This window comes from Micropterus dolomieu, linkage group LG05 (genome assembly GCF_021292245.1).
Source record: "Micropterus dolomieu isolate WLL.071019.BEF.003 ecotype Adirondacks linkage group LG05, ASM2129224v1, whole genome shotgun sequence".
NCBI classification, from domain to species: domain Eukaryota; kingdom Metazoa; phylum Chordata; class Actinopteri; order Centrarchiformes; family Centrarchidae; genus Micropterus; species Micropterus dolomieu.
Window position 1 is genome coordinate 11,545,606 of NC_060154.1, and position 27,752 is coordinate 11,573,357.

The 27,752-nt window shown below is 38.7% G+C and overlaps 3 protein-coding genes across 4 annotated transcripts; all 3 read left to right on the forward strand.

Moving 5' to 3' along the window:
• The first annotated feature begins 5,304 nt into the window (after nucleotides 1-5,304).
• cluap1 (clusterin associated protein 1) lies at nucleotides 5,305-11,703 on the forward strand. Of its 2 annotated transcripts, none has more exons than XM_046050806.1 (13): nucleotides 5,305-5,395; nucleotides 5,920-5,987; nucleotides 6,109-6,220; nucleotides 6,647-6,731; nucleotides 6,833-7,012; nucleotides 7,425-7,520; nucleotides 8,706-8,789; nucleotides 8,900-9,033; nucleotides 9,277-9,418; nucleotides 9,621-9,693; nucleotides 9,810-9,920; nucleotides 10,114-10,163; nucleotides 11,314-11,703. In XM_046050806.1, exons 2-13 carry the CDS (start codon nucleotides 5,966-5,968, stop codon nucleotides 11,497-11,499), a joined length of 1,275 nt encoding a protein of 424 aa, XP_045906762.1. In that variant the 5' UTR covers nucleotides 5,305-5,395; nucleotides 5,920-5,965; the 3' UTR covers nucleotides 11,500-11,703. The 2 variants fall into 2 exon arrangements, with proteins under 2 accessions (XP_045906762.1, XP_045906763.1); XM_046050807.1 differs by lacking the exon at nucleotides 5,305-5,395 and adding an exon at nucleotides 5,428-5,549.
• Nucleotides 11,704-12,384: 681 nt separating this feature from the next.
• On the forward strand, nucleotides 12,385-14,811 carry ccdc124 (coiled-coil domain containing 124). The gene is made up of 5 exons (XM_046050425.1): nucleotides 12,385-12,502; nucleotides 13,162-13,339; nucleotides 13,707-13,905; nucleotides 14,070-14,175; nucleotides 14,274-14,811. Exons 2-5 carry the CDS (start codon nucleotides 13,181-13,183, stop codon nucleotides 14,476-14,478), a joined length of 669 nt encoding a protein of 222 aa, XP_045906381.1. The 5' UTR covers nucleotides 12,385-12,502; nucleotides 13,162-13,180; the 3' UTR covers nucleotides 14,479-14,811.
• kcnn1b (potassium intermediate/small conductance calcium-activated channel, subfamily N, member 1b) lies at nucleotides 14,209-27,012 on the forward strand. Its single transcript, XM_046050424.1, has 9 exons — nucleotides 14,209-14,224; nucleotides 21,409-21,758; nucleotides 22,068-22,163; nucleotides 23,037-23,455; nucleotides 23,659-23,800; nucleotides 24,094-24,204; nucleotides 25,505-25,632; nucleotides 25,837-25,906; nucleotides 26,245-27,012. The coding sequence occupies exons 1-9, from the start codon at nucleotides 14,209-14,211 to the stop codon at nucleotides 26,530-26,532; spliced, it is 1,620 nt and encodes a 539-aa protein (XP_045906380.1). The 3' UTR covers nucleotides 26,533-27,012.
• Nucleotides 27,013-27,752: the final 740 nt, after the last annotated feature.

Below are 27,752 nucleotides of genomic sequence, written 5' to 3' on the forward strand. Positions count from 1 at the left end.
TCGAAATCTACTTCTCAGAAGTGGATTTAGTGATGAAATTCCATACGAAAACTGTAAAATAGAAAACTTTCTGTTGCTGGCCTCTGTCTGGCGCACGAAATGATGATGCAGTGAATAGTGAATATTCTCTCTGACCAATAAGCAGTCTGTCGTGCTTTCAGTTACATTTTAGTATCCCTCAGCTCGCTTGGAACCTCGATGTAGGTGAGGTGATGCGAAAAAAAGTACCTGGATGCAGGTACAGGTGCAACATTTCTACAATGGAAAACCAAACAAAGGCGAGTCGAGCCAAAGAGCCTCCGCTCAGACTAGCTTGGTTTGAGGGCGTGCCTGACCTTTATGAAGCGTTTTCATTGTGACGTCACAAGTAAAGGAAGTGAAGGGCTGGACTACAAATGAGCTGTTTTCAAGCGGTTCAGAGCAGAGTTTTCTGTGGGAGATGGGAACTCCCTTTGGGCTGGACTTTGGGCCAAATAGCATAATACCACCTCTTTATTTGCGCTCCGGGAAGTGAGGATCGATGAGTAATCTCTGAGGAGCTATGAGCGAGGATACACCAGTGCATCCTTCGCGGAAGTCTTTTACTGACCGACACGCCCCCTTACTGGGTAGCTGTTATATTGATTGGACACTGTGGCTGATCGGACTGATCTGATTCATCATGACAGATAACATTAAACTCAAGTGTATCACTGCAAAGAGTTGGTTTTATTCTATGATTCACTTAAAATCTTCATAGTAGGTCTGAACAACAAAAGCCCTACACACAACTTTCTTCACTTAGGCCTATTAGAAAGATTTTCTTTTTCTTTTATTTCTCCCTTCAACTTTTATTATGGAGACAATTAAAGTCAGTCGGAGAGTCTGTCAGCAAGAAACATGTTTTACATCATTTATCTAATTTCTATTCAGTCACATGTGAGGCCGCTCATTCCTGTGTTTAGTCAAATAAACAACAATAGCCTAAATAGTAAACTTAGCCTAAGGAGTCGGACTTGTAACAAAACTGCACTGAAGTCTTTAATGAAGCAATCAAAGGAAAATAAAGCCGCTCATCCAGCCGATCTCACCTACTGCATCTGATGGAAGCAGGGGGCGGCTGCGCGAGTATAATCAGCTGATGAAAGTATGAATGAAAGCCACTGCGGTAAAAAAAAACCAAAAAAAACCTAAAACGTCGGTTTTATATGATGGCGCGCAGTGATCGATTGGCGAGGAGTGATGTGACTTGCAAATAAATTGTATTCAGTAGTGTTAAAGGACAGGGACGTGCACAGACATTTTGGTGAGCATGGGCTCAAGTGAAAAAAAGGGCATTTTTTTAAACAAGACAAATATATTAACTCAACAGCATTTTTACTTTTCTACAAAATATCAGTTCACACAGAGATCCACGGTCTTCTTTAGTATTCACTAGGTTTATCACAGGAGCAGGCGACAACAAAGGGAACTATGCCACAATGTACATGTTTTCTATGCCACTAGTTTCAAGTATATATTTAGAATAAATGACAGTTTCATTAATAATTTGTTTATTTTTCACACATTAAATTGTTTCAATTATTTTGGTGTTATTGGAATACATAATACTTCACATAAATCTTCACACTAAACTGTGTCATTGGGCTGCAGGCATAATTAAAATGTTATTTAAATACTTTTACTTTTTGTTTCACAAGCAAGATGCCAAATGAGTAAAGGTAACCTTCAGCTTCACACAGCCAAGCAACAGAATACTGAATTGCCTGAATACATTAATGTATTGATCAAATACTTTATTATTGCTATTACATTACATTTACCATGCACATGCACACACACACACACACACACACACACACAATTACTGATGGTGACATGGACTTAGTTTCACATTTGAGGGAGGGCTGTCAGTATATGTAAAGATCTATCAGCATACAACAAACTAATAGATTAGATATCTATGAAGATTCTCAGTCATCCAGGTCATAGTTATCCAACGAAGGTTAAAATCAAGGGTTTCCCTGCCAGTCAGTCAGAACTGAAGAAGTCCTTTGGATGAGGGACGAAACGTCTTCCAGTATCTTCAACCAAGTCCAGTTGCCCTTGATTTTAACCTTCGTTGGATAATAGAATAGATAGTTATTAGATGACTGGCCTACCATCGAAACTATGAAGTTACTCTTTAAGGCACTTTTTTCATGGTGGTCAGTTTTGAGACTTTGGTCTATTTTGCTTCCATGTCTTCTTTTACTCTAATGGAAATAAAACTTCAAGAATACACCTTTAGATGGTGTTGGTTTTAAGCCTAATACCCTCGGTCTATTTGCATCTATAGATTTCTTCTATATTAACCAAAACAAGTTAATCTGCACATTTACACAGCACATTTCAGAGGAAAATACTCTTGATGTAAGTCATTAACTGGGGAAGTTCTGTGGTGATATACTTTAGTTATTTTCTTTATCCCATTTACCTGCAGTGACTTGTCAAATGTGTGCAAATTGGCGCATTTTAATTAGTTAACGCCTAATTTGCATATCAATATGGCGATTGTGATGACGTTATTAGACACAAATGTTACTGTGTTCACCAGTAGTGTCTCCATCAGTACATTAGGTTGTATGGCCATGAGATATTGCCTTAGCTAAACTTCAGCTGACATATTACATTAGCTCAGCTCATGAGTCATGCGTTAGCAAGACATAGGCCTAGGCCTATATTGTCTTTTGTCTTTTGTTTAATTAGCGGTAAACTCGAGGCACTGGTAGTTTAGTCTTTTGTTCAACAAAAACACTGCTGGGAGAGAAGCTGGAGGGGCTGCTGTCTGTCTGTGTGCTGCGCTCTGGTTGCGCAGTGAGATGCGGAGGGAGCGAGAAGGAGAGAGAGAGAGAGAGAGAGAGAGGGCATCGGAACTCCAAAGTCTCATCTTCCGACCTGATAGCCTATTTAGATTTTTCCCCCAATAAAAATATTTGTTTACAAACAGGAATAAATATACTGTATATTCATTTATTAAAAAAAACAAAAAAACAAGCATCCCATAAAAAAAGGGCACTTTCTCTTGAGGAAGAAAAAGGGCAGGTGCTGAAACCCCTTTTGATGTCTATCATGTGTGCACGTGCCTGTTAAAGGATATCTGAAGAGGAAATAAACGCAAAGCCTAAAACTGAGCGTCGACTTTGATATGAGTTAGGCCACATCATTTAAATTTCCCTGAAACATTTAGCCTAATGAATCCCAAGACAGCATGAACATATTCTGGGTTATTCAATAACGAATTCACAATCAGAATCAATAAATATAAATGCAGATAATATAGCCTAAGCATTGTGCCTGTAGAAATGATCCTGTACCTCTGAGCAGGACACAGGGCCTATAGTTGGCCTAACCTATAGGCCTAATTATTGATTTGCAAGTGTTTGGTAACAGTTAGAGAGAATCATGCTGCTCTGCACTGATAACTGAGACTTTATTAGTATCAGAAAAGTGCATGTGTGCAGACACAAACTTCATCAAAAGTGTGTAGGCGTACAGCCAGCTGATCAGCTGTGATCAGCTGCCGCCGTCATCACAAACTGACTTCGCTTCACGTGACGCTTCAGAGGAAAGGACGTCTCATGTCCCTAAAAACACATTTCCTCATCCCTTCTCTCCTGGCTTGGTTTCCTTCAAAGATGCAAGTGATGGAAACGTGGATGCAATTAAGAGACTTGAGAAGCACCCCAGATCTGGCGATAAACATATACGCCATTTATAAACTAGGGATACGTTACGATTTCGGCCTTTCAGCGAGTAACGGGCGGGAGTTTACTGCAAACACTGGAAGCCAAAAGGCATTTACTTTGGTCTTGTAAGTATCTGTGTCTTTGTTTGACATGTCTTCATTATTTATCTAGGCCTACATTATTTGTTAAGGTGTAGGAACCGTGACATTTCAGCGGGTAACAGTGTAGAGTAAGGCACGAAGGTTGTGGTTAGCTTAACATGCTGCATGCAAGTATAACTTAACGTTACTTCATGATACCCACAGGTTTCCTCCTGCCCTTAAAAACTCCTACATTAGGCCTATATTATCTGAATTCAGAGGGGGTGAACATGAAACATGTAATTTGTTATGAAAGCCACACATATTTTACTCACTAGATGATTATGATATGAAAATATGAGTTTTGGACTTTTGACACTAATACAACACTAATTTATTTTTAATTATTTTACTTTAATTAGAATGATGATTAGAAATATACTGTATGTTTTCATTCAAAATAATTTGTTGATAGTAACGTTAGTCATGTCTTATGGGAAAACAGTGAACATAGTCACTTATAATGTTTACTTATATTCATATTCTTACATATTCAACAGTTCTGGATCCCATTTACCCCAGAGACTGGCGCCAACCCAGAGACCTGCATCAAGTAGCAGCTTAGATGAAGATCTAGATTTGGATGTAGCCAAACCCATTTATTTTGTACTTATTTATGTTTTTATTACTGCATGTTGTTAAAATTGTTTTTCACACACGCACACACACATATAAATATATATATAAACTGTTTTGTATTTATAATAATATTTTATCAATAATTTCTTTATATTTTCATCATGTTGTATTATGTTGTCTATGTTGTAATCCTTTTTCTTAATAAAATCTTTATATTTAATTTGTTTCCTGGGCTATGTTTAGATGTCTATTAACTTTTCACTGACAGCCCAAATTCAGCCCTGTTTTAGCCTAGACGTCTGTGCTCTGTTTTGACATCTATTAGACGCCTTTTAACTGTGAAATTGCTTGCTGGGCATAAACCTAGACAGTGGTGGAAGTATGGAGATCCTTTACCTAAGTGAAAGTACTAATGTAAAAAAAGTACACTGTAAAGACAATCTTTTACAAGTAAATGTTTTACTGTTTTATATATAAAATCTTCAAATGTGTGAAGGTGGACTAAAACGATAAAAATAGTTGCAAAAATGAATTTCTGTCAAAGCTTAAAGCTGTCAGATAAATGTTGTATAGTAAAAAAAAAAAAAAAAAGTCCAATATCTCTCTTTGAGATGTAGTGGAGTAGAAGTAGAAAGTGGCATGAAAAGAAAATACTCAAAGTAGCCTATAAATACCTCTAGTTTTTGAAATGTTAGGTACTGTACATTTTTACACCAAAAAGGAATAATGACACTTAAACACTGTGTACACGCATGTGTAATCCATCAAGTTTATTAAAGTCAATTTATCAATCAATATACCCACATCGTCATCAGAAATAAAATGCAGATGTTCCTGCAGCCGCTGTACTGAAAAGGTCTTCGCTCTTCTTTCGCGCTTCTTTTTGACTGCGTTGAGCTTCCGTAGAACAAATAATTGGTTTCCATAGAGGCGAAATAACGCCTAGTAGCTCGGATACAACAACGACAGGTAAAAAATCCCACCGTAAATACGTTTGCTAACCGCTAATCAGGAAGTTCAGAAAAACCTTCTCTTTTATTAACAGACTGACATGTAAACCATCGGTGAGACCAAGCGTTAGCGTTTTTCCAACTTCCAACTAGCCATAAGCTAGCTCGCTAGGGTATGTTGTGACAACTCTGCTACGGTAACGTTTGTTAAACTGACATTACATTAACACGCTCGATTGCTGGTTAAACATGCAGTGTCTGACACTGAACAATGACTATTATATCACACTAAGGATTTGTTTTAGCTTCCCCAAAATGGTGACGGAGGTCAGAATTTAATGTCCAGTCAAGTCAACTGTATTCCGTTCATATAACGTTAACGTTAGCCCAAAATCAGAGATTTGTCTCTGAGGACTTTACAGTTTAGTCAACAAAACTTCGACGCCCTCGAGCCTTATCTTCGACCAGCTGTCCAAGACAAATTGATGTGTAGTATCAGTAGCTATGTTTTATGTAAAAACGACTTCTCTCCTTCGCTACTAGAGGTCGAACCAGCGCATGTTTAGCTGTACGGTGCTGGCAGGTCAAAATGTCCTTCAGAGACTTAAGACGTAAGTAATGGACAGCACCTGCTCCCCATTGTATGTAATAAATAGCATATCACATCACTAAGACATCTGTGTTGTGTGTCCATATGCATGTTGGTAATTGGAGTTGCATTTAATGTGACAGATTTCACAGAAATGATGAGGGCCTTGGGCTACCCCCGTTTGATATCTATGGAGAACTTCAGAACACCCAACTTCACTTTAGTGGCAGAGATCCTAATATGGCTTGTAAAGAGGTATGCTTGAGTTTCACAAATTCCACATTCATCAAGTTTAAACAATCCAATCCAAAAATCTGTGATGGTTTTTTGCACCAGTAACTTTTCTCCTTAGATGTAACCAGCAAAATATTTGTTTCCTGTAGACTGTTTGCACACTTATTACATTAATTCAATTTCATTATGTGCAACTTCCCAGGATGGAGTGAAGGTCACTTTTCAGTTCAATATATTTACATTTGCTAACTCTGGAAGCAAATCCCAGTATCTTGTGTACTTTTGACCCGTGCTTTGTTTTCTGCCTCCCCTGGTTTGGATCAGATATGCAGATTATATATATATCAGATTATGTTTAGACACATCATGTATATAATGGAGAATACTGTGATGTATTTTGCTCTTTGTCTTTTGCTCCCTATCCCTCTCTTTCACCATACCATGTAGATATGAGCCTCAGATGGATATTCCCACTGATGTTGATACAGAGTCAGACAGAATATTCTTCATCAAGGCCGTGGCCCAGTTCATGGTGACGTCTTCTCTATTTATACAGAATGTACAGATTACTTGTGGCTATTGAAGACCTTCTGGTAGTCAGTCTGTGTTAACCAGTGTCTAACGGGGTTGCAGATAACAAAAGCTCACATTAAGCTGAACACCAAGCGTCTCTACCAGGCTGATGGCTATGCAGTGAAAGAGATGTTGAAGATCACCTCAGTGTTGTACAGCGCTATGAAGACCAAGCAAATGGCTCTAGGAGACCGTATCGAGGAGGACAACAGCAAGTTCAAGTTTGACCTCGGCTCACGGGTGAGATGCAATTTAAAAAAAAAAAAAAAAAAATCGAGTCGTTTTTGGAGACTAAAACAGATAAAATAAAGCAAAGTGCAATTGAGCGGATGTGACTGTGCTCTGCATTCAGGTTAGTTTTATCAACCTTTGTTGTTTTACTTGATTTGAACAACATGTAGTTGGTCACTGTAAGTCTAATGCACATGTCCACACTATTTTAAAATCTGAGTAGTCAATGTCTGACACCATATATTATTTAATATCCTGATGCTTTTTTCTTTGCATAATATGATGATATAATTAACTTTTTCCAGATTTCTATCCAATTTCATGTTTGCGGTTTCCCTTCTTTTTTAAATCACTTTTATCAAATCGTAGGTAGAAGAGAAAACTGTGTTGCTGTTTACGTCTCACTCTTTCTTCACTTTAGATTTCAGAGCTTAAAACAGCTCGGCAGCTGGCATCCGAGGTCACATCTAAAGGAGCATCTCTGTATGATTTGCTGGGAAAAGAGGTGGAACTAAGGGTGAGGGAAAACACAGATATTAACATACACACATACTGGTTTCCATTTTCCTTGATCTTGAGTCCCCACAATTCTTGACAGTTAAAAAAAAAAAAAGTTAATGTAAAATGTTTTTGTAAGGTCAAAATTCAGAAATGCCAAATTGTATACAGTGAGATACCATAAAACTTCAATTAATAGCCCCAACTTTTATTTACTTCAATCACTAAACTCACTGTGCCTATATTTGGATCAGGCCTTTAATTCCTTACTCACAAAACTCTTGCTCAGCTAAGATGGGAAATAGGCTATTATGACATTGTTTATTTCCACCAGAATGAATTTTGCTTGTATAAAAATTTGGCTATCGGATAACATATCCATTATGAATCATTAATTTGATCTAGCTCTGAGAGGCAGCGCGTCTCGGCCAACCTCCTGCACACACAGAGAGAGAGAGAGACTACAGAAGAAGGGATGAAACCAAGAGTTACCGTAGTTATTTCAACTTGGATTAGTTTTTATTAAAAAAAAGATTTTATTTATTTATTTTTTATTATTGGTGGACCCTTAAGGTCTAAAATCATCAAGCAGTGGACACATATTAGGACTTAATGACTGCTTTAAAGGTATCATTGATAATAAAATGTTTCCATAAAATGAACTGAACGATTAAATTATTGAGAATCTAACTGATGTACGATGTGTAGCATGTCCATATTAACAAAAGTTTAAATATTTATATTTGTATGTGTGATATAACCCAGTGGGCTTTAAGAGCCTTTATGCATCCAGAGAACTTAAAAACTAAAAATTAGACCAGGTGTCTCATTCAGACCTGTGTTCATTTGTCAACAAGTAGCCACACCAGGCTAGTGAAAGGGTCAGGCGTCTACTTGGCTTCTAGGCTTTTAATTGAAATTTTATGGTACGTGTTTTAAGACACAATGTAATGTTTTGTAATGATTTCAGAAGTTTGAATTATTATTATTTATTTTTATTTTCTTAATTAAACATCTTTCTTCAAGACCAATCTGCCATAAAACTGCCTGGCCATTGATTAACTTTTGAACCTTAAGCTATTCTGCTGTAAGTGCAGATCAGACATTAACAGCAGGACAGTTGTAATACAGACATTACATTAAAGACATTAGTGACACTGATGCAGGGAATTTCTCTGCTGTCTTTTTTTTAATGTCCTCCCAGGAAATGAGAACTGCGGCCATTGCCAGACCTCTGGAGGTCAATGAGACTGAAAAGGCCCTGAAAGCTGCCATCAAGGAGGTTTTGGTATGTACTGATCCTGATAGTCCTCATTTTTTTTTTAAATCACACAGGACCTGTTTTTATCTATGAAATGACACTGATTATGCCACCACGCCTTTGTTTTTGTTGTCAAGGAAAGTGTGGAGAAGACCAAAGACATGCTGAGTAATGTTGTTTCTGATGAAACCAGTCTGGACAATAAGATAGAAAAGAAGAAGCAGGACCTGGAGAGGAATCGGAAGAGGCTCCAGACTCTGCAGAGTGTCAGGTCAGTCCAAAGGGACAGGTAGCATACAGACAAAAGGACAGGATTAACTTAAAACTTGAATTTGATCTGAATTATTTGCACTGATTGCTCCAAATGTTTGTCATCCAAGTTGTGTTTTTTTTTAAGCTTTTAGGCATCTTAAAGTTTTCTTTCTTGGACTTGCAGCAAGATTTTAAACAAAACTTTGACTTTTATCACCCGCTTGTAAGTGCTTGTTTTTTTGTTCCTCCCTCAATCTTTTAGGCCCGCCTTCATGGATGAATATGAGAAGATAGAGGAAGACCTACAGAAGCAATATGACACGTATGTAGAGAAGTTCAGGAACCTTTGCTTCCTGGAGTCTCAGCTGGATGAATACCATAGACTGGAGCAGGAGAGATTTGAGGTGTGTGTGTGTGTGTGTGTGTGTGTGTGTGTGTGTGTGTGTGTGTGTGTGTGTGTGTGTGTGTGTGTGTGTGTGTGTGTGTGTGTGTGTGTTTTATAGAATGACTTCTTATGGAACTGCTTGTATGTAACCAACTTTTACATATTTTAACTTAAACATGTAACTGAATGGAAAAAGTGTTTGTCCTTTTTTTCCACTGCAGGAGGCTGAGAACACACTGAGGATGATGCAGCACAAACTGAGGGAGGAGGAGAGGGATCTGATGAGGAGTTCCTGTGAGACAACCAATTACACACACACACACACACACACTGTGAACGCAAAAGCAATACTCGCATAATCCCGACCCCTTTTAATTATTTCACGCACGGGTTTCATATGTTTTCTGCAGTGAAAGATGAGGATTCCGATATGGACGTCCCAGAGGACGAAGGTACAGACAGCGACATGGAAGAATGTCGACCATCTAAGCCACGGCCCACACGAAACGGCATTGTGGCAGGTACACAGAAAAGAGACATAGCTTTGTTATGATCAACTGTTATTTGCTTGGGGAAAATGATAAGACTAAGATGATCTCCATTATGTTCTGCTTTCCATGATTCTGATCTCAGTCCATTAAAACTTATCAAAAGTAACATAATTTAGCAACCCACTTTTATTTAAATTGATTGTTGCCTCTTTTTGCACCATAGGACGAGGAGCTCGATTCATCGGGAACATGCAGGGTGGTGATAGTGATGAGGTTAGTACTGTCATAGCAACATCAGCACAAGATTCCTTATTTTTTTGATGCAGCAAGCATCTCTTCATTTTGTGTGCTACAATTTGGAAAATGTAAAGACTTTCTTTGCTGATTTTTCTCTCAGTGGTCTTAGATGGCGCTCTTTGTGCTGTCTCTCTCGCTACAGGATGACATGCTGCTTACTTTTCTGTCAGTTTTAGTGTCACGTACATCAGCTCTGATCAGTTTCACATCCCCTTTGGATTTCCATCTTGTACTCTTTTCTGTATCTTACGTTTCTCTGTCACTCATTGTATTTCAAAAGCCCGCTTTAGCTGTTGCCAGAGGGTCAAACCCTCATGCAAAAAAACAACGGAAAGGAAAGGTTTGTGCAGGACCAGGCTCTAGTTCACCACTTGTTCTTCTGTGTGTTTAAAGGAAAAATCCATTCTCAAATTCTCTGACACGTTAGGGGTTGTTAGCACAGGACAAGGAGTGGATCCTCATCAGTTGCATGAGTACCACATATCCTCACAAAAATAACTGTCGGGAGTGCAGGTGCAGGGGGAGAACAGGTGACAAGGTGGAGAAGAAGTATGCCTAAAGCTGGCAGACCTGCTGCACTGGTTTTGGCATATTGTCTGTTTTCACTGTGAGCTACACAGTGATTTCAAGGTTGATTTTAAGTACACAGATCTCTAGTGCATATGACTATTTTTTGCATCAAACACCACTTCATTGCATTCTGCTCCATTGATGCATCTATGGGTGTAACATTTTTATATTTCTGTTTCTTCTATAATGCCTGTATTATTTTTTTAAAACATTGGTGCAGACGTTTTTAACAGTGTTGGCGTGTTTGGAATGGATTTTTCCTTTTAAATTAGGTAAATGGTCCCAGTAGATGTCTGGTTACAGGTGGACTTATCCCACTGGACATGTGAGGTGACTCAGTGATTAGATCCTTCTGTTTTAATTGATGTTATTGTAAGACATTAGCTAATTCAGTGTTTTGTTAAAATGAAAGCATGGCCCTCCCTGTTGTAGCTGCACATTGTGTGTAGAATAAATGACCAGTAAAAGGAAAGTTGACATATTTACTCATTTCACTGAAACTATGAGCTTTCGGTTATTGTCGTAATTAAATGTCCCTGCTTGCTTACTGTTTCAGACTGAAGACAGCGAGATTGATGTGGATGAGGATGACGAGGAAGAGGAGGAAGGAGAGGAGGATGAGGAGGAGGAGAGCAAGGATTTGGAGGATGAGAGTGTGGAGGGCCCGGTATCCAGGGGTGCTCGCCCCTCCAGGGGGGGCATTAGACCTCCTCTGCTCGAGGAGAGCGACAATGACTTCTGACTGAAGAGCACACACACACACTCACACATACAGATGAGCTCCAGCTGTTTCTGTATCTCTGTTCAGATTAAACCATTTTGTTACTTAAAATATGCATTAAAAATGATGTTCCATCGTGTTGTTATTGCAACATAAAGCATCAATATAGTTCTACTTTTGAATGTTTGTGTAAACTGTTACCTTAATAAAATATTAACAATTTAATATCTCTTCTGTGTCCCTTGACTCAAGTATGACAGCAGCGTAAAATGTTATTGTCCTTTAGAGTTAATCAGTCATATATTGAAGTATTTACATTTTGTGCAATTTTATACTTTATACTCCACTATGATTTGAGAGGAAAACACTCCACTTTGGCATTTAGATAAACACAATGTGGTCAGCTTTTAAATTTGTATCTAAATGAGATATATATTTTCTTTGACATAAAAGAAATTCGTTGTTTTATACTGAAAATGAGTTTTAGAGCTATTTAAAATGTAAAACATCAAGAATATTTAACTTGACATATACTTTGCTGTTGCAGTGTAGAAGATTTGCAGTACTTTGTTGTTAATAGGAACACTTAAGGTACATTAAACAGAAATTCTCTAGAATAATTGACTTCGTAATTAACGACAGGTTAGGCTACGATAAGGCAAGATGTGTTCAAAAATCGGGATAGGAATTACGATACACCTCAAGCTGTCTATGACATATTTAATCTTTGCCAACCACAATTGTTACACTCTGTAAAAAAAAAAAAAAAAAAGAAAATGACTAAATAGAAGAAATTCACATTTCTTGATTTCTAAGTATAACTAAGTAGTATTTACCCAAAAGGGTTAGAAGTAGGCTACAGTGATTGATGTCCTCTAAAATGTAGTGGTGTAAAAAAAACTGAAACAAAGACAGAAGCTACGTCATCAGAGTGCGCGCTGGTTTCAGAGAGGAGGTGGCAGATGCCTCTTCGAAACAACAGTCAATTGTCGTCTACTTACGAACTGTTTTTCCTCTCATACTGGTATGAAACCATGTTTATACTTGAACGTTTGTGGATTGTGATAGCTATGCTCTTAAGTAAGTTTCGGCAACGTTAAATAGTGAGTGTCCGGCTCTTTGACAAACATACCAGTCTTGTTTATCAGGCTAACATCAGCTAGCCATAGCTAACTAGCTACACTGACAAGTAAAACTGCTGTAGTTTATTATAAAACATTTTTTTATAATATGCACTTATAGCTTAGTTAACCTCCTCTTTGCCAACGTTTTTTCTAACACGCATTTTCAAACTGATGCTTTGTTATTATGGTAACCATCTAACAAGAACAACTGGCATGCGTTAATTTAACGTTGCTTTATTTACACATTAACGTTAACGAAATTATTTAGGTGCCTTTTGATTACTACTTAAAGTTACTCATCTTTCTCAAAAGAGCGGCTGCACATTACTCATAATATAAACACTGCAAGTTGAGCAATCATAGTTAAATACATAGGTGATAAAGACCAAAAAGAAAAGTCTTTAGCCTACCACTTTGACATAAATGTAATTTCATGTAGGGTTTTGCATCAATGTAGGTATTGGCATGGTTAAATTATATTTAAAACTGGCTATCAGCCTTGAAAAAACTTGTTAGTAAAACTCTTCTGATTGGTCTCTTGTATTTCCTTGTCACTCAGCTGAAGAGCAGCGGTTGAGATGCCAAAGAAGTTCCAGGGCGAGAACTCTAAGGCGGCCACTGCCAGAGCCCGCAAGGCCGAGGCCAAGGCAGTGGAAGACGCCCGCAAAAAGCAGCAGGAAGAAGATGCTCTGTGGCAGGAAACTGACAAACATGTACTCAAGAAAGGGCAGAGAAAGGTGAGCTGTCCCTCTGGTGTGGGGTCATGTTCAAATTTGGGAAATTTCATAGTTGTGCTGCTCACTTTGGCTTCAACTGTTAGCTCTTTTAAAGAAGTTCCCTCACTTTGATACTTATTTTGCTACTTCTTGGATTATGGCGTGTACATATAATGTATAATAACAATAATAAAATGAAGTCTCTGTTTTTGATCTTGTCACACACCCATAGTCTAGATGGGAAAAAAAGGTTTAATTGTTCCTAGTGGGACATTTGGCTGTTGTATTAGTAAGCAAAACCGTGGATTTGGTGAAACGTTACACCCCTAGCTATAATACATGTACACACAGCACAAACCTCTGATGAAACAGCTTTCTGCTGTTGCAGGATGACAGGGAGAAGAAGAGGCTTGAGCTTCTAGAGAGGAAAAAGGAAAACCAGAGACTTCTTGATGAGGAGAGTGCTAGGCTGAGAGGCAAATCCCAGAAGGAAGCTGGATCTGGTGGAAAAGTTACTCGTGCACAAATTGAGGAGATACTTGAGAATGAACAGCAGCAACATGACAAGGAGCAGCTCAAGCCAAAAGGTAAAGTTTTGGTTGAAGATGACAAAGTACGCTGGTTAGAATTAAGATGGAACTTCAGTGGAGATCAGATACAATCCAGCAGCATCGTGTTTTGAGAATCAAAATAAAATTTCTTTACAATGACACAACCTCTGTCATGTTTCAAATAAAATTTCTTCTCACAGAAAAGAGCCACCTGGAGATTCCACTGGAGGAGAACGTGAACAGAATTATCCCTGAAGAAGGAACTGTGGAAGCCAGAACAATAGAAGATGCCATCGCTGTGCTCAGGTATAAATCATTTCTAAGGGCTATGGAACAGCAATGATGACTTGTGAATGTTAACAAACAATCATTACATCCTCTCATCCTGTCTCCCTTGTCTCCAGCACGGGGCCTGAGGATCTGGACCAACACCCGGAGCGGAGGATGAAGGCAGCATTTGCTGCTTATGAGGAAGCCAGCATGCCTCGCCTAAAAATGGAAAACCCCAACATGAGGTTGTCGCAGCTGAAGCAACTGTTGAAGAAAGAGTGGATGAAGGCGCCAGAGAACCCCTTGAACCAACGTTTTGCCACTTACAACTTAAAGTGAATGCACTCCTTCCCCCTCATATCTCCATTTGAAAAATGTCTGCCTATGCACATTGGAGAAAAGTTGAATACTTAAAAAATGAGTGTTGCTGACGATAGCTTCACCATTACCCGCCCAGAAACCAGAGGACTCGGCTTTGTTGTTCCATAAATTAGCAGAGAGAAGCTCATTTTCCTCTTTCAAGGTCACAACTGATATCATATCTGTGCACATGGCCTAATGATGCACTTCAGCATCGAATAAATTGAATTACTTTTTTTTAGCACTTCTGGGGAGGTGGGAAGCCTGATGTTTTGAGAGTAACTTATTAAAAGTTCACCACTCGATCATCAACATCTCTTGTTGCTTTTTAATGCCAGACTTCTCTCTTGATGTTACATGAAGGCACATAAATCAAGTCACACACTGAAGTCAAACATTTTTGCCAGCTGCTGCTGCTGTGCAATGCTTTTTCTGAAGAGAAGATGGAGTTACAGAGTTTAAGCTTTACTTTTCATTCATGGAGAACGTTGAATATAGTTTTGTGTCCAGGGTTTAAAAAAAAAGCTCACCAGCAAAAATTGTGGTATATTTAAAATTGCTGTGGCTGAAAATTACTTGTTTCCTTTTAGTTATTTTGACAAGTAACCAGTTTCTTTGAAGGAGCCGTTTGCTTATTGCACATTGCAATGAAGCCAATGTCACCAGTGAAGTGCATTTTCTACTAAGATCATTCACTGTTTGTTTTAAATTTGACACTTCATTCAACCCCAGAGTTAGATATTAACATTAAATCTTGTCAGAGGCCCGATAATCTACTTTTGCCAATAAAAGAAACTGTTACTTCATTGCCTCATAACTCAATGGCAGAAATGGAGCGCTTATTCAGCTACGTTTACAGGCACAGAGATGCTCTGTAATATTTTATTAGTACTTAAAAAACTTCAGCACCAGGTTTACACAACAAATATTAAAGATGTTGTTTTTTTTTGTAACCATCTCCAGGCATCAACCTGTGACTCCCTTATCTTCTCTAGCAGACCTGTTGGCTTTAAGCCAACACTGACTTCAAGGTCCTATTATCTTGACAACTTTAGTGGGCTAGTGAAATGAAAGAAGATGGTGATTCAGAAAACAGAGGACTTGTTATGAGCCAAACACTCAGGGCTGTGTTGGTGCTGTGTTTAAATTGTGTGCATGGACCTGTTTAAAAAATAAGTTGGTGCAGAACTGGGTCATACACTACTATTTAAAGATTTTTCTCTAGTAGTCTTCACAACAAAACAAGTTCAATTCAGTTAATTGCAACAACAACATTAACTTCTTAGGGAAATACTTCCTTTTGTTTTTCCAGAATTATTTATGTAGGATTTTGATGAAACACAGCCATGGTAAAAGTTGTTGTTGCTTTTTAATTAGTTTTGTATTCATTTATAGGACCAGCAATGGTATCCAGTGCTGCCGTTGGTCACAAAGGTTTTCTCCAACGCAGCAACATTCATATAGTAAGCTGCTGAGGCAGCAAGCTGTAGGCTTTGTAGGTTTGTCCGATGCCAGGTGGAGAGACAGAAAGCAGGGATAAAAACTGACGTTTAACGGCCTAAATGTAAGCAAAACATACTACAGGTAAAACAAGATAAACAATTGAACTGAAATATTTGCAGTATTTTTTGGGAAATGGGGTTTAAGCACTCAACAAGGCTCCACCACTGGCCTTTAAACCAAAAGAGTGTTGCAGAGCAAGTGTAGCCATCCACAGGTTTTAAATACAAGGAACAAGGTTTATTTGTCATATTAGAACAGAGTTGTAAAATGTTATTCAGTTTGTAGATCTCTTTATGTTTCGAAATAAACAACACATTTAAAAAATGATATACTGAAATTCTACATGTATGACTGCTAGAATAATGCAAAAGATGTTTTTTTTCTTGACCATTGATCAAGAAAAGCAATTACATTTCTGTAAATAGTTTGTAGTTATATTAAATGCCATGTACTTCACACTGAAAGGCATCAGACCTGTTTCATGTTTGCAGGTCTTTCGTTTCTAAATAGAAAACAGTGTTGGGGAGTTACTAGTCACTAGTAACTTAGTTACGTAAATGTTGCTGTAATCCATTACAGTTACTGGGAAAAAAATTAGTAAATAAATTATGGTTACTTATAAAAAATGTTCATGATTACATTGGGGGTTACATCTGAATATTTTATGTAAAAAGCTAGGCTATAAGTTAAATAATATTCATTTTGTTGCTTTGCATGTTTTTCATGTGCACAATGTCTTCCCTTGCCAATTCCAGTCACAGCTGTTTAGTAAAAATCAATTCTATTCTGATGCTTATGATTGGTTCTCATGTTTGAATTTGCAGCACCTTTCCTTCTTAAGCTATCTTTTTAAAATGGTTAACAGTTGAAAACATTCATTAGAAATTATGAAAGTAATCAAAAAGCAATTAAATGTAATTGTTTACATTACTTTGATAAAGTAATATATAATATTTACACTACTATTCAATTTTAAATAGGTTAACTTGTAATCAGTAAGTTATTACATTTAGAAAGTAACCTTTCCAACACTGATAGCAACAAATAAAACTTGGTACTCATTGAGAAAACTCTCCTGCGTACTGAATGTAGGTTTTGAACATTTGAGGAGGTGGACGTCCCATGACAGTGGTCTGTTTTTATTATATATATATATATATATATATATATATATATACAATTTTTTCAAAGTTGTTCCTGTTGATACATTTGTGAGCTCATCTAGGACACATCTGAGGAGGCCTTCTACTCACTCACTTGATTCATTCAGAACCAGATTGAAAAATGGCCACCTTTGTCCAGCCAGGCTCTTGTGGCGGAGGAGATAAGAGACTGTGCGAAGGCCTTTGAACCACAGAGATTCAATGACAAGTTCAATTGACCTTTTATTTTCCTTTTTGCATTCAAAGATACCAGTTGCTTCTATTTCCCCTAGCAACTAATCACTCTACTCCCAATTTATAGGGATTTCTTTGAGCTTCCATGTGTGATGTTCCGCATTAATACTCTGGTCTGATGTTACAGGTTTTTGTTTTTCTGCATCCGAACCCGTTGTTGCTCCCTCCCACTCCCTGTCTATTTGCATGGCAACCCTTTACCAGGCCAGCTGCTGCTGCCCTTTTCTTTCTTCTTGTTGAATTCTAATCATTACTTTCAAAGGAAAGCGTCTCCAAAGCTCCTTTATCAAGTGTTCGAGTGTTCGTTCTGGGAGGAGGTAATCCGCCGTCCAGCACCCACTCACTTCTGCTTAACACTTCTGTTCTGCAAATTCGGAGCATTTCGTATTTGTAACTTGCCTTTTCAAGTTTGGAGAAAAATAACAAGGTAAGAATCACCAGTAGTAGTGGGGATTTGTTCATACTTGACTTTTATTTATTAAGTAGAAAATTATAAATAACTAAGATTGCAGTTGAAGTCCAAATAGGACAACTACCATTTGGAATAATTCATATTGTGTTCTTAAAAATGATTAGCAGCCATGAAAAAAGATACCTAAGTTGTAAAGCAAGTTAAGTATTACAGTTCTTATTACAGTTCTCAAGCTGTTATCTTTTGAGTGTTTATATTTACTCTGGGGTTTATTTAAGAGCGAACCCTATTACATGCAGTTAGCTCCTTTTTTTAATTTGCAGGAAGACAATGTATCTACCTTTTTTAGGCTGAGCTCTCGGAGCAAAACATACAGTATACATCATGTAGCATCAGTCCTCTTGTATGTCGCAGAAGGATAACATCAGTACTTTTCTAAAAATGTGACAATTTTGGGGGTTTCAGTGATTGAATGATGTTCACTGACTAGAGGTCTTGCTTTACAAGGAACAGTTCTGTTTTGTACAATGATACAAAATTGCATCCACAATCTTTGTGGAAATTTAGGAATTTGGTAGCACTTAAATTACTATGAATTGCTTTTCTCCAACTTAGTTAAATCATGGGTGCAACTGAGCAATATAATTCTGAGCCTTCCTGATTTCCATGTCCAGTAGACTAACATAAGAGGGGGGGGGTCGCATCTGCTTTTGACAGAATGTGTCACATTCATAACCAGCTGAACACACAATTTGAAATTAAATGAATGGTTGCTTTTCTAACACTGATGATTTTGCCTTGGAAAAATACTCCATGTGTAAGAATGTGTATTATTAGTCAAATAACACACTGTTCTATTTACATTTTAAGGATGAAGTATTTTTAAGTAATCTTTTTCCACGTTTCACATTGAGCAAAGGCGTTATTGAGGTCGAAGACAGAAAGCAGAGCTTTAAAATACTTTATTTTTTAAAGCAAAGTTGGCCGTGTGCTCAGGCAGAAAAACAGGTTTCAGACCCAAATGCAGGACAAAACTAGGCAGGAATAGTTTTACTGATTTATTAAAGCTAAACATAAAGCGTACAAACTCACTTGTGGAAATGTCCGTCAACAATAGAATCCAAGCGTGGTAATCCAACACAAACAGGTAATCCAAAACAGAGAGGTGAATGCAAAAAGGCAAATGAACAGTCCAAATCCAAAAGAAGTACAAAAAGTATCAAAACGGGAAAGAAACTAAATTCATTAATTGACAATGAGGACACACCAAGGACTGAACAAAACTAAGTAGATTAAATGCAGGCACAAAGGAGCAGGAAAGGAGTGAACAGGTGAAAGACATTAGGAGCAAATCATTTCCAAACAGGAAATAAAGCTAAACAAAAACACCAGACACAGACAGCTCCAACATAAATCAGGAGGTAAAACTCACAAAAACACTTGAGGACCACTTTAACAGAATAAAACAGAGAACAGAATGAATGAACTACTGACAAAACCTTAGGACAAGGAACACGAACACAGACAGAAGGTGAATAACAACTAACATACACGGGGAAAAGCATAACTAAGAATAACACAGGAAAATTCTGAACACAAAAATCAACACCATAACAATTAGTTTCTATGTTCCTTCTGTAGCATGTGCACACTTTTAGATGTTTCTATTTTGCTTTGCGTCATTTGCAGATCCTTCTGCAGCGCAAGCTTTATACCTTCTGCTCATTTATGAGCTATGTTTGTGGCAAAACAGGACGTGAATCGATGGAAACTGAGTGCACGTCATTCGTACGTAACATCCTGCATTCAAATATATTTCAGGATCTTTGTTGTATGCCATCCTCCTCTTTCTCATCTTCCCTCTTTCTTTCCAGTTACACTTAAAAAATGATCAGTGTGCGTGTGATCTCATTTCAGCTCTGCAGTGATGCCATGAGGTTAATTCTGGTTAAACCCACCAATGCAACACGGCGTCTTGACTCAACAGGAGAAGTCTTCCATGATGGCGACCATGAGCATTGTACCTCAGGAGGTCCGTCACCTCTGACAAAAACATCTGAGGGTGGGGTGCGTGAACGATATTCGGGTACCTCTGTGGAAGCGCCGTCTTCCCCACAGGAGACAAGTTTGTGCTGTGTTTCATCTTCACCCTACGGAAGTTCTAATGGAATCAGTCCACCAAGAGTTTCATCCCAGATGTCGCCACTGAAAACCCAAAACCTAACGTTATCACAGCTGAGTGATCAAGACTGGCTGCTGCTTTGTGGTCAGGTTAGCAGCGAAGGAGATGATTCGCCCTCAGCACAGAGAGCAGGGACCAGTGTGGGACATCCAAGCCACAGTGACAGATGTGGTTGTTCCTGTCTTGATGCACACCAACATTCAGATGCTTCTACTTTCCATCCCCAGTCAAAACAGGGCACCATCCAAGACTGCCTCGCCAGAGTTTCAAACAAGAGAAGCCTTTCATCGTCACCACACACTCAGCCTTTCTCTCAAGCTCCGACCACTTGCCAGGTTTTACCACAGCAAACAAACCAAAGGGATCTTTTGAAACCTGCAACAAACCATTCACAGGACAATTTCATGCTCCAGTGCAGAGACCAAGAAGGTCAAAGGGAGCTATTGCAGCACCCTTGCAATCATTTCAAACTTAAAGACAGCAGCCAAGCAACTTGTCCAAATTTATTCAACATTCCTCTGAACCCCATCGAGTGTGTTGAGACAAATCAAAAACTTCACCAACACCCTCAGCCTGCTGTCACTGCAGAGCTCAACTGGAGAGAGCTTTTTGGTAAAGAGCCGGTGTTAGTTCAGCAACGTCAAAAGCAAGGCTCTCACTGCCCGACAAGCGGTGATCAAACCTGCAAGTCGTCTGGAGATTCCTCCATCATCCTCAAGTGCCGTCATCTACCTTACAGCCCTTTAACCAGCGCTCCACGGGTGAAGAGGTCGTCTACTCCAGCCAGTAACAAAAGTGTCCGGTCCTTTTCCAACAGCCAGTATAGTTCACTTGAGAACCAGGATTTTGTGGGGGAGAGGGCTAGACAGCGACAAAGTCAGGTAAGTTAATTTTCTTTAAATGCTGCAGCTTCTTGACCTGGTGTGGGAGGTCATTTCTCAAACGTGTGAAATAAGTCTTATGGAAATGAATCCATTATACCTGGACGTCATTACATGTACGTGTACATTTGAAGGAAGATTTTCTACCAAAATCAGAAATTAATTTATACAAATAGAGTGATTTCTACAGCATGAAAGTTTGCCACTGATGCGGTGCTCTTTCAAAGTCTTTCTTTGTGCAACTTTAACTGTCGCTTAAAGGCAAAAAGCATTACAAATTATTTTAATATGATGTATATCCCACTTTTAAAAAATTTGTCCAGTTCCTGATCTTAAAGGCAGATATGTTCTTGTTGTTGCAGTCTTATTGTTACATTTATATTACATACACTATGTTGTCTGATTAATTACATGCCCTGCGCTGACTGTCTTACTTTCTTTTGCAGACAAGCTCTCAGCACCTCAGAGGATCAAAACTATCAATTCCTAAACACACTCCTCCACCTTCTGACGCCCTAGAAACTGGAGACACAGTCAACGGGGATGCAGTGCGACCGCTGAGCAGCCATGGCACTTTAAGATCCAGTCTTGCAGATCTCCCCTTGGGCCAGCAGCCTCTTCAGCTTCTTCACAGTACCATCCTGGAGGACGCCTTCTCCAAAGTCATCAGAGACGATTCCAGCAAGGCCAACAGTGAAAACCTGACCAGAGATGAAGGCAGCGTACCGCAGAAGAAGAGCAAGGACATTAGCTACCGGCTGGGTCAGAGAAGAGCGCTCTTTGGGAAGCGAAAACAGTTGAGCGACTACGCGTTGGTCTGTGGGATGTTTGGCATTATCGTCATGGTGATCGAGACGGAGCTGTCGAGGGGATTTTACAACAAGGTACTGCAGCCCTCTTCAGACTCACTCCATTCATAAAGTATAAAAGATGAACTATAAAGTGTACAGGGATGATTTTTATCACCCTGTACACTTTATAGTTCATCTGTTATACTTCACCCTTAAAATTACCCCATTAATGCCAACATAGCAGTGTGTCACTTGAACTGGCAACCTTTAGGGACCAATGATCAACTTTATTTTAAACAATGGGCATATGGCATCTACCTTATTTGTTTTGTCAGTGTATCTTCACAGCGGGCTGTATTCACCATGTTCATGTTTTTGTCTCCTTTTTATTCTTTTCTACAGGAATCCATATATTCATATGTACTGAAAGGCCTCATCAGCCTCTCTACTGCCATTCTTCTTGGACTCATTATGATGTACCATGCAAGGGAAATTCAGGTATGTGGAAGACTTAAGAGGCCCTGAGCATACCTATGGTCTTTGGTTCCCATGGTAAAACCTTATTATTATCCAGGAGAACCTAATACCACTATTCTTAGTACTCTGACTGGAAACAGTCATGTCAACCATGTGGTTCAGCTGATATGTGGGATAGCCTGGGGAATGCATTGGATGATGTGTTGGCTCAGTTGGATAAAATGGCAAAATGTATTTTAAATAAAACAACAGGCAAACAAGTGACTTCACCACTTAATACTGAGCTAAAGACACGTTTGACTGTAATCAGTAAACATGTCAAGTGCATCAATGAAACATTTAAGTTAAAATCTAGTACAAACAAATAAATGTATCGTTTATATTACTTTGTTCTCAGGTCAGTTGTGTAATTTAATCAGTATTGGACAAAGTATTTAAATCCTTAAAAGTACTGATACCACTGTAAAAGTAGGCTACTATGTTACAAGTAAAAGTTCTGTATTGAAAATGTTACTTAACTAAAAGTATGTAAGTATAATTGGGAAAATGTACTGAAAATTATTTTAATGATCAAAAAAACGAATCGTTTTGGCTTTACTTGTATAAAATCTTGAGTACTTTAATTTATAATAAAACATCATCTTTTATAAACTCTGTTTTGTTTGTAAAAACATAATTTGCAAAGTAACTACTAAAGCTGTTAGATAAATGTAGTGAAGCAAAAAGTACAATATTTCTCTTTGAGATGTAGTGGAGTAGAAGTAGAAAGTGAAATACAGGTACCTCCAATTTGTACTTAAGTACAGTACTTGAGTAAATGTACTTAGTTACTGTCCACCACTGCATTTAATATGCAAAATGCTTCACCCAAAAATCTTCTCTTCTTTTCTATAGCTCTTCATGGTGGACAACGGCGCAGACGACTGGAGGATAGCTATAACCTTTGAGCGGATTCTCTCTGTTGTGTTGGAGCTCCTCATCTGTGCCGTCCATCCAATTCCAGGCCAGTATGTGTTCACCTGGACTGCTCGGCTGGCCTTCAGCTACACAGAATCAGAGGCGGACGCGGATGTCGACATCATCTTCTCCGTGCCGATGTTCCTGCGCCTCTACCTAATTGGCCGGGTCATGCTGCTCCACAGCAAGCTGTTCACAGACGCTTCCTCCCGCAGCATCGGGGCGCTCAACAAGATCAGCTTTGACACTCGTTTTGTCATGAAGACTCTGATGACCATCTGTCCCGGCACAGTCCTGCTGGTCTTCAGTGTGTCCTGTTGGATCATCGCAGCATGGACCGTGCGTGTATGTGAGAGGTATGTGTTTAAAACTTTTTAACTCCTTGCTCTTCTTTTGCATTGCATCAGTTTTATAGCCTTGTGTATTTTCCATGTTATTCAAATGGTGGATATTATTTTGAGAAAACAAAATCAGTGATAGTCTACTTGTAAAACACTGGTCTCTCAGGGTTTAGGATTGACATCAGCTGCTGTTACAGCCAGGTGTCATGTCTCTACAGGTATCACGATGCACAGGAGGTGACCAGTACCTTCCTTGGAGCAATGTGGCTGATCTCCATCACCTTCCTCTCCATCGGCTATGGCGACATGGTCCCTCACACCTACTGTGGGAAGGGGGTGTGCCTGCTCACAGGAATCATGGTGAGATTTGTACATACAGTACAACCAGACATGTAGAGGAGTGTATTCCAAAACTCAGCATACCTATAGCTACATTACTTACATGTAGAAAGAATTTTGGCCTTTAAGTTATAGTAAACCTGTATTTTGTAGTTTGTAAAAACGATGAATCAAAGGAAAAATATTACACAAATATAACAAACTTTTAAAAAATGTAATACATGATAGAAGACAATATATTCTCACCTAACACCTCTCTATGATACATAATGATTGTAGTTTTTGGTGTCACTAACCACTGCTTTTCTTCTCAGGGAGCGGGCTGTACAGCTTTAGTGGTCGCCGTTGTTGCAAGGAAGTCAGAACTCACCAGAGCCGAGAAGCACGTCCATAACTTCATGATGGATACTCAGCTCTACAAAAAGGTCTCTTTGCACTTAGACATGCTGATTATACATTGTACATTGTTTTTAATACTAACAGTAAAAGTCACTTATGAACTGTAATAACATTTTTGCGTTTTGACCATATTGAGTTTATGTTTTGTCTGATTTATGTCTGAAAGAGCTTTACAGAGGAACTGAAAAGGGAAGTGACATAAAACTAGATAAAGCATATGAGGAGTGAATTTCTTCAGCATTTCAACCTTAAATTGCAAGATATATAAGCTGGAATGTCACATCAGGAAGAGCCCTGGCCAAAATAACAAACAAACCAGCCAGTGCCACAGAAGAAATATAGTAAAAATATCTGAATATTTTATAAATATGTTTGTTTTCAAACTCTGCTACCATTTCAACATTCACAGCCTGCAGGTTATTTTCATGCCTTCAATGCCTGAAACCCCCACCACGCTGTGGCTTAATATCCAATTAGCACTACTGATGTTACTGTATTTGTAAACAGCACAATACTGTATTTGGTTATAGACCGTTATATACAGTACTCTGTATTTGAATCATACACAGTAAGGTAATTTCATTTGTACAATATTTTGAAAAGCGTTTGAAACAGCTGTATTGCATTTTGAAACCATCAATAAAATTCAGTAAATAGCTAAGCTGTCTGTTTCATTAATTTATATTCATGTAATAAATATACAAATGTCAATTAGATGCTAATCTGCATGAGAAATACAGAAAAAGGAAATAAAATGCTAATTGTAATCATTCACTTATGGTGATCCTTTTGACACAGACAGACATGATCAGTATGAGAAGTTTGAATAAACTATCCAAAAAGAAAATTCCTAAACCTACCTCCCTATGAACACAAAAAAATAAGAAAAGGTATAATGTAACAAAAATGGCAGCTTTTCCCTACAGGGCTTACTGGATTTAAAGGTAGTCAAGATACAAAAAACAGGGAACAGTAACTTGAAATTGATTAACTGAAATTCTAACAACAAAATCGTTACCTTTCTGACTGTAACCTGACAACAACATACGAAAGAGCTCACAATTCACAAGCACTCCGGGTTTAAGAAGGCAGCAAATGTGGAAGCTAGAAGTGGAGCTCCTCAGCGTTTATATACCCCAATATGGACCGTGATTGGCCCAAGGTAGGAGGAGGAACTAGAGCTGAGGCCCACAGAGCCAGAAACACAGCACATATTAACATATTTCATCAATTACACATTCACCTATAGGGGAATGTAGCAAAATGCAATTGGAAAGAAATCATTACATCTACTGCTTCATCCGCATGCTATTCTATCCTCCTCAGATAAAAAATACAGCAGCCAATGTGTTGAGGGAGACATGGCTCATCTACAAGAACACCAAGCTGGTGAAGAAGATTGACCATTCCAGAGTACGCCACCATCAGCGTAAATTCCTACAGGCCATCCACCAGTAGGTATACATATGTTGTCACCAGGGAGTGCAGACAAAGAGAAAAGTCATTCACATTCCATCATCACAGTTTCCGTAACGTGTAGATAGACAGGCACTGTTTGCTGGCATGTTTATTCATGTACTTGTAGGTTATGACTTCAGCTGTTATCAAGACAAGCTACTCAGCACAAATGTGACTTTGGTTCTGATTTTCAATTTTAGACTGCGAACAGTCAAAATGGAGCAAAGGAAACTGACTGATCAGGCCAATACAGTTGCTGACCTTGCCAAGGTTTGTTTCATGGAAATTTCAAAAATTTTCACTTTGCCACATTGTCTTTTAACCTCAGTCACATTATTAAACACACAACCAAAAATATGTTTTTATTTTTGTAGTATTTTTAGATCAAATTCCCGTTACTTTTATTGACAGTAGGCAATATTGTAATTTATTGGCGTTTTACTTCATTTCATATATGGAATGGACTCACTGAGGGCCCACAGCTTTACTACTGTAAATACACCATGTAATGAAGACTTCCACACAACTGGGGTTAAAAAATGTTGCGTCTGTTATTTTTCTACTGTACCTATATGGATGTGTGAACTGACCTCTCTGTTGCTTTCCAGACTCAGAACATGATGTATGATCTGGTGTTGGACCTGCAGCATCGTAGCGAGGGGCTGGACAGGAGGGTTGGAGCTCTGGAAGAGAAACTGGACTCCATCCTTCTCAGTGTGCAGTCGCTGCCCGTTGTGCTTTCTCAAGCAATAACAAAGCTACAAAAGGATTTCCTTGATGACTTGGCTTGTCGTGTCCACTTCCTGTCATCCTCCCTAAGCTCTGAGTGCTGTTCAGTCCCTGCCAGGCAGCTCTGCCCAGGATCCACCACACCAGAGACACCATACAGCTCGTAGGCCACGCTCAGTGGTTTTCCTCTTAGTCTACAACCTTTTCTCATGCTGGGTAGGATTTTGTCAACATGCACACTCGTAGCGCCCTGCTACACATTCATATAGTCACCCCTGGGAGTTACAGCTACTGTCTCATACTGAGCAGCTCCAATGAGAAGGGAAGTGCCTCAGTCAGGGGATTTTAGAGGAAGGGGAGAGCATTACTCCTTAATTTCCTTTGCTCAGAGTTTTACAGTTAGTCCAGGGACTGGATTTTCCCCTTATAATTAGACAAAACGACCCTCTTTTGATCTCACCCCAGAGATTCATACAGAAAGATGACTTGTAAGCTATGGCTTCAGGTAGAATTGCAATATAACTGTCATTGTCAATAAAATCTATGATTAAAACAGCTTACCTAATGTAGTCTAATCCAGTTCATTCACAACCAATTAAATAAGTGTGGAAATAAATTCAGGACTGCTATGAGCTCACAGACCTCGTCCATCCTTGTTTTAGCTCACCAGTCATCTTGCAATATTTCATTTTGAAAATCTTGGAATCTTGGAATTTGAAAAGATTTTTGACATATTATGGATAGCAGCTTTGATGGGTAATAAATATGGTCGTCTCAGAAGTGGGCTTGTCACTGTTTGGTTCCTATACTGAGCTGGCTGTGAAAATTATGTGAGAGGCAATATTTCCCCTTTATGGCTGAGGTTGTGTAGGGTGGCTCCCATGAATGAATATGTGAAACATGAGAGAAGACACTAAACTTCTAAATTCACGTATTATTGTAATGTTCTTTTAACTGGAAGACATCTGCTGCAGTTTATCAAGGATGCTGCAGACTGACTAGAACAAAAATAAAGATAGTTACGGTAAATTAAAATTTTTAAAGAATGAAATCAGTTCCCATACAGCCAAGAGTGTTTCCTGCTCCATTAGGACAGTGTTTTCTGCATTTTGTAGTAAATTATGTCCTCCATTAGGGAACAGTGATTAGGTATAGAGAAGAGACTGAGATGGTGTTTGTGATTACTTTCAAAGCAATAATGGCTAAGATGTCAGAGTTGTTAATTTTCTCATGAAATGTAGTCTCAGATGGTGTGGACAAAATGGTTGTGATTGTGCCAAATGCCACATTAAAGCCTAAAGGGGAAGAAATGTTGCAGTCAGGGCACCTTGCCTGAGGGTATAGCATTCATTTAACACTTTAACACACTTGTTTTTATGTGTGGTTG

Bases quoted from the DNA above. Each gene is read 5' to 3' on its own strand.
- ccdc124 (XM_046050425.1), top strand. From the start codon at position 13,181: ATGCCAAAGAAGTTCCAGGGCGAGAACTCTAAGGCGGCCACTGCCAGA. The intron at 13,340-13,706 runs GTGAGCTGTCCC...CTGCTGTTGCAG, and splicing joins TCAAGAAAGGGCAGAGAAAG to GATGACAGGGAGAAGAAGAG. The intron at 14,176-14,273 runs GTATAAATCATT...CCTTGTCTCCAG, and splicing joins GATGCCATCGCTGTGCTCAG to CACGGGGCCTGAGGATCTGG.
- kcnn1b (XM_046050424.1), top strand. The intron at 22,164-23,036 runs GTATGTGGAAGA...TCTTTTCTATAG, and splicing joins ACCATGCAAGGGAAATTCAG to CTCTTCATGGTGGACAACGG. The intron at 24,205-25,504 runs GTCTCTTTGCAC...TATCCTCCTCAG, and splicing joins ATACTCAGCTCTACAAAAAG to ATAAAAAATACAGCAGCCAA.
- cluap1 (XM_046050806.1), top strand. From the start codon at position 5,966: ATGTCCTTCAGAGACTTAAGAC. The intron at 6,732-6,832 runs GTGACGTCTTCT...ACGGGGTTGCAG, and splicing joins AGGCCGTGGCCCAGTTCATG to ATAACAAAAGCTCACATTAA. The intron at 10,164-11,313 runs GTTAGTACTGTC...TTACTGTTTCAG, and splicing joins AGGGTGGTGATAGTGATGAG to ACTGAAGACAGCGAGATTGA.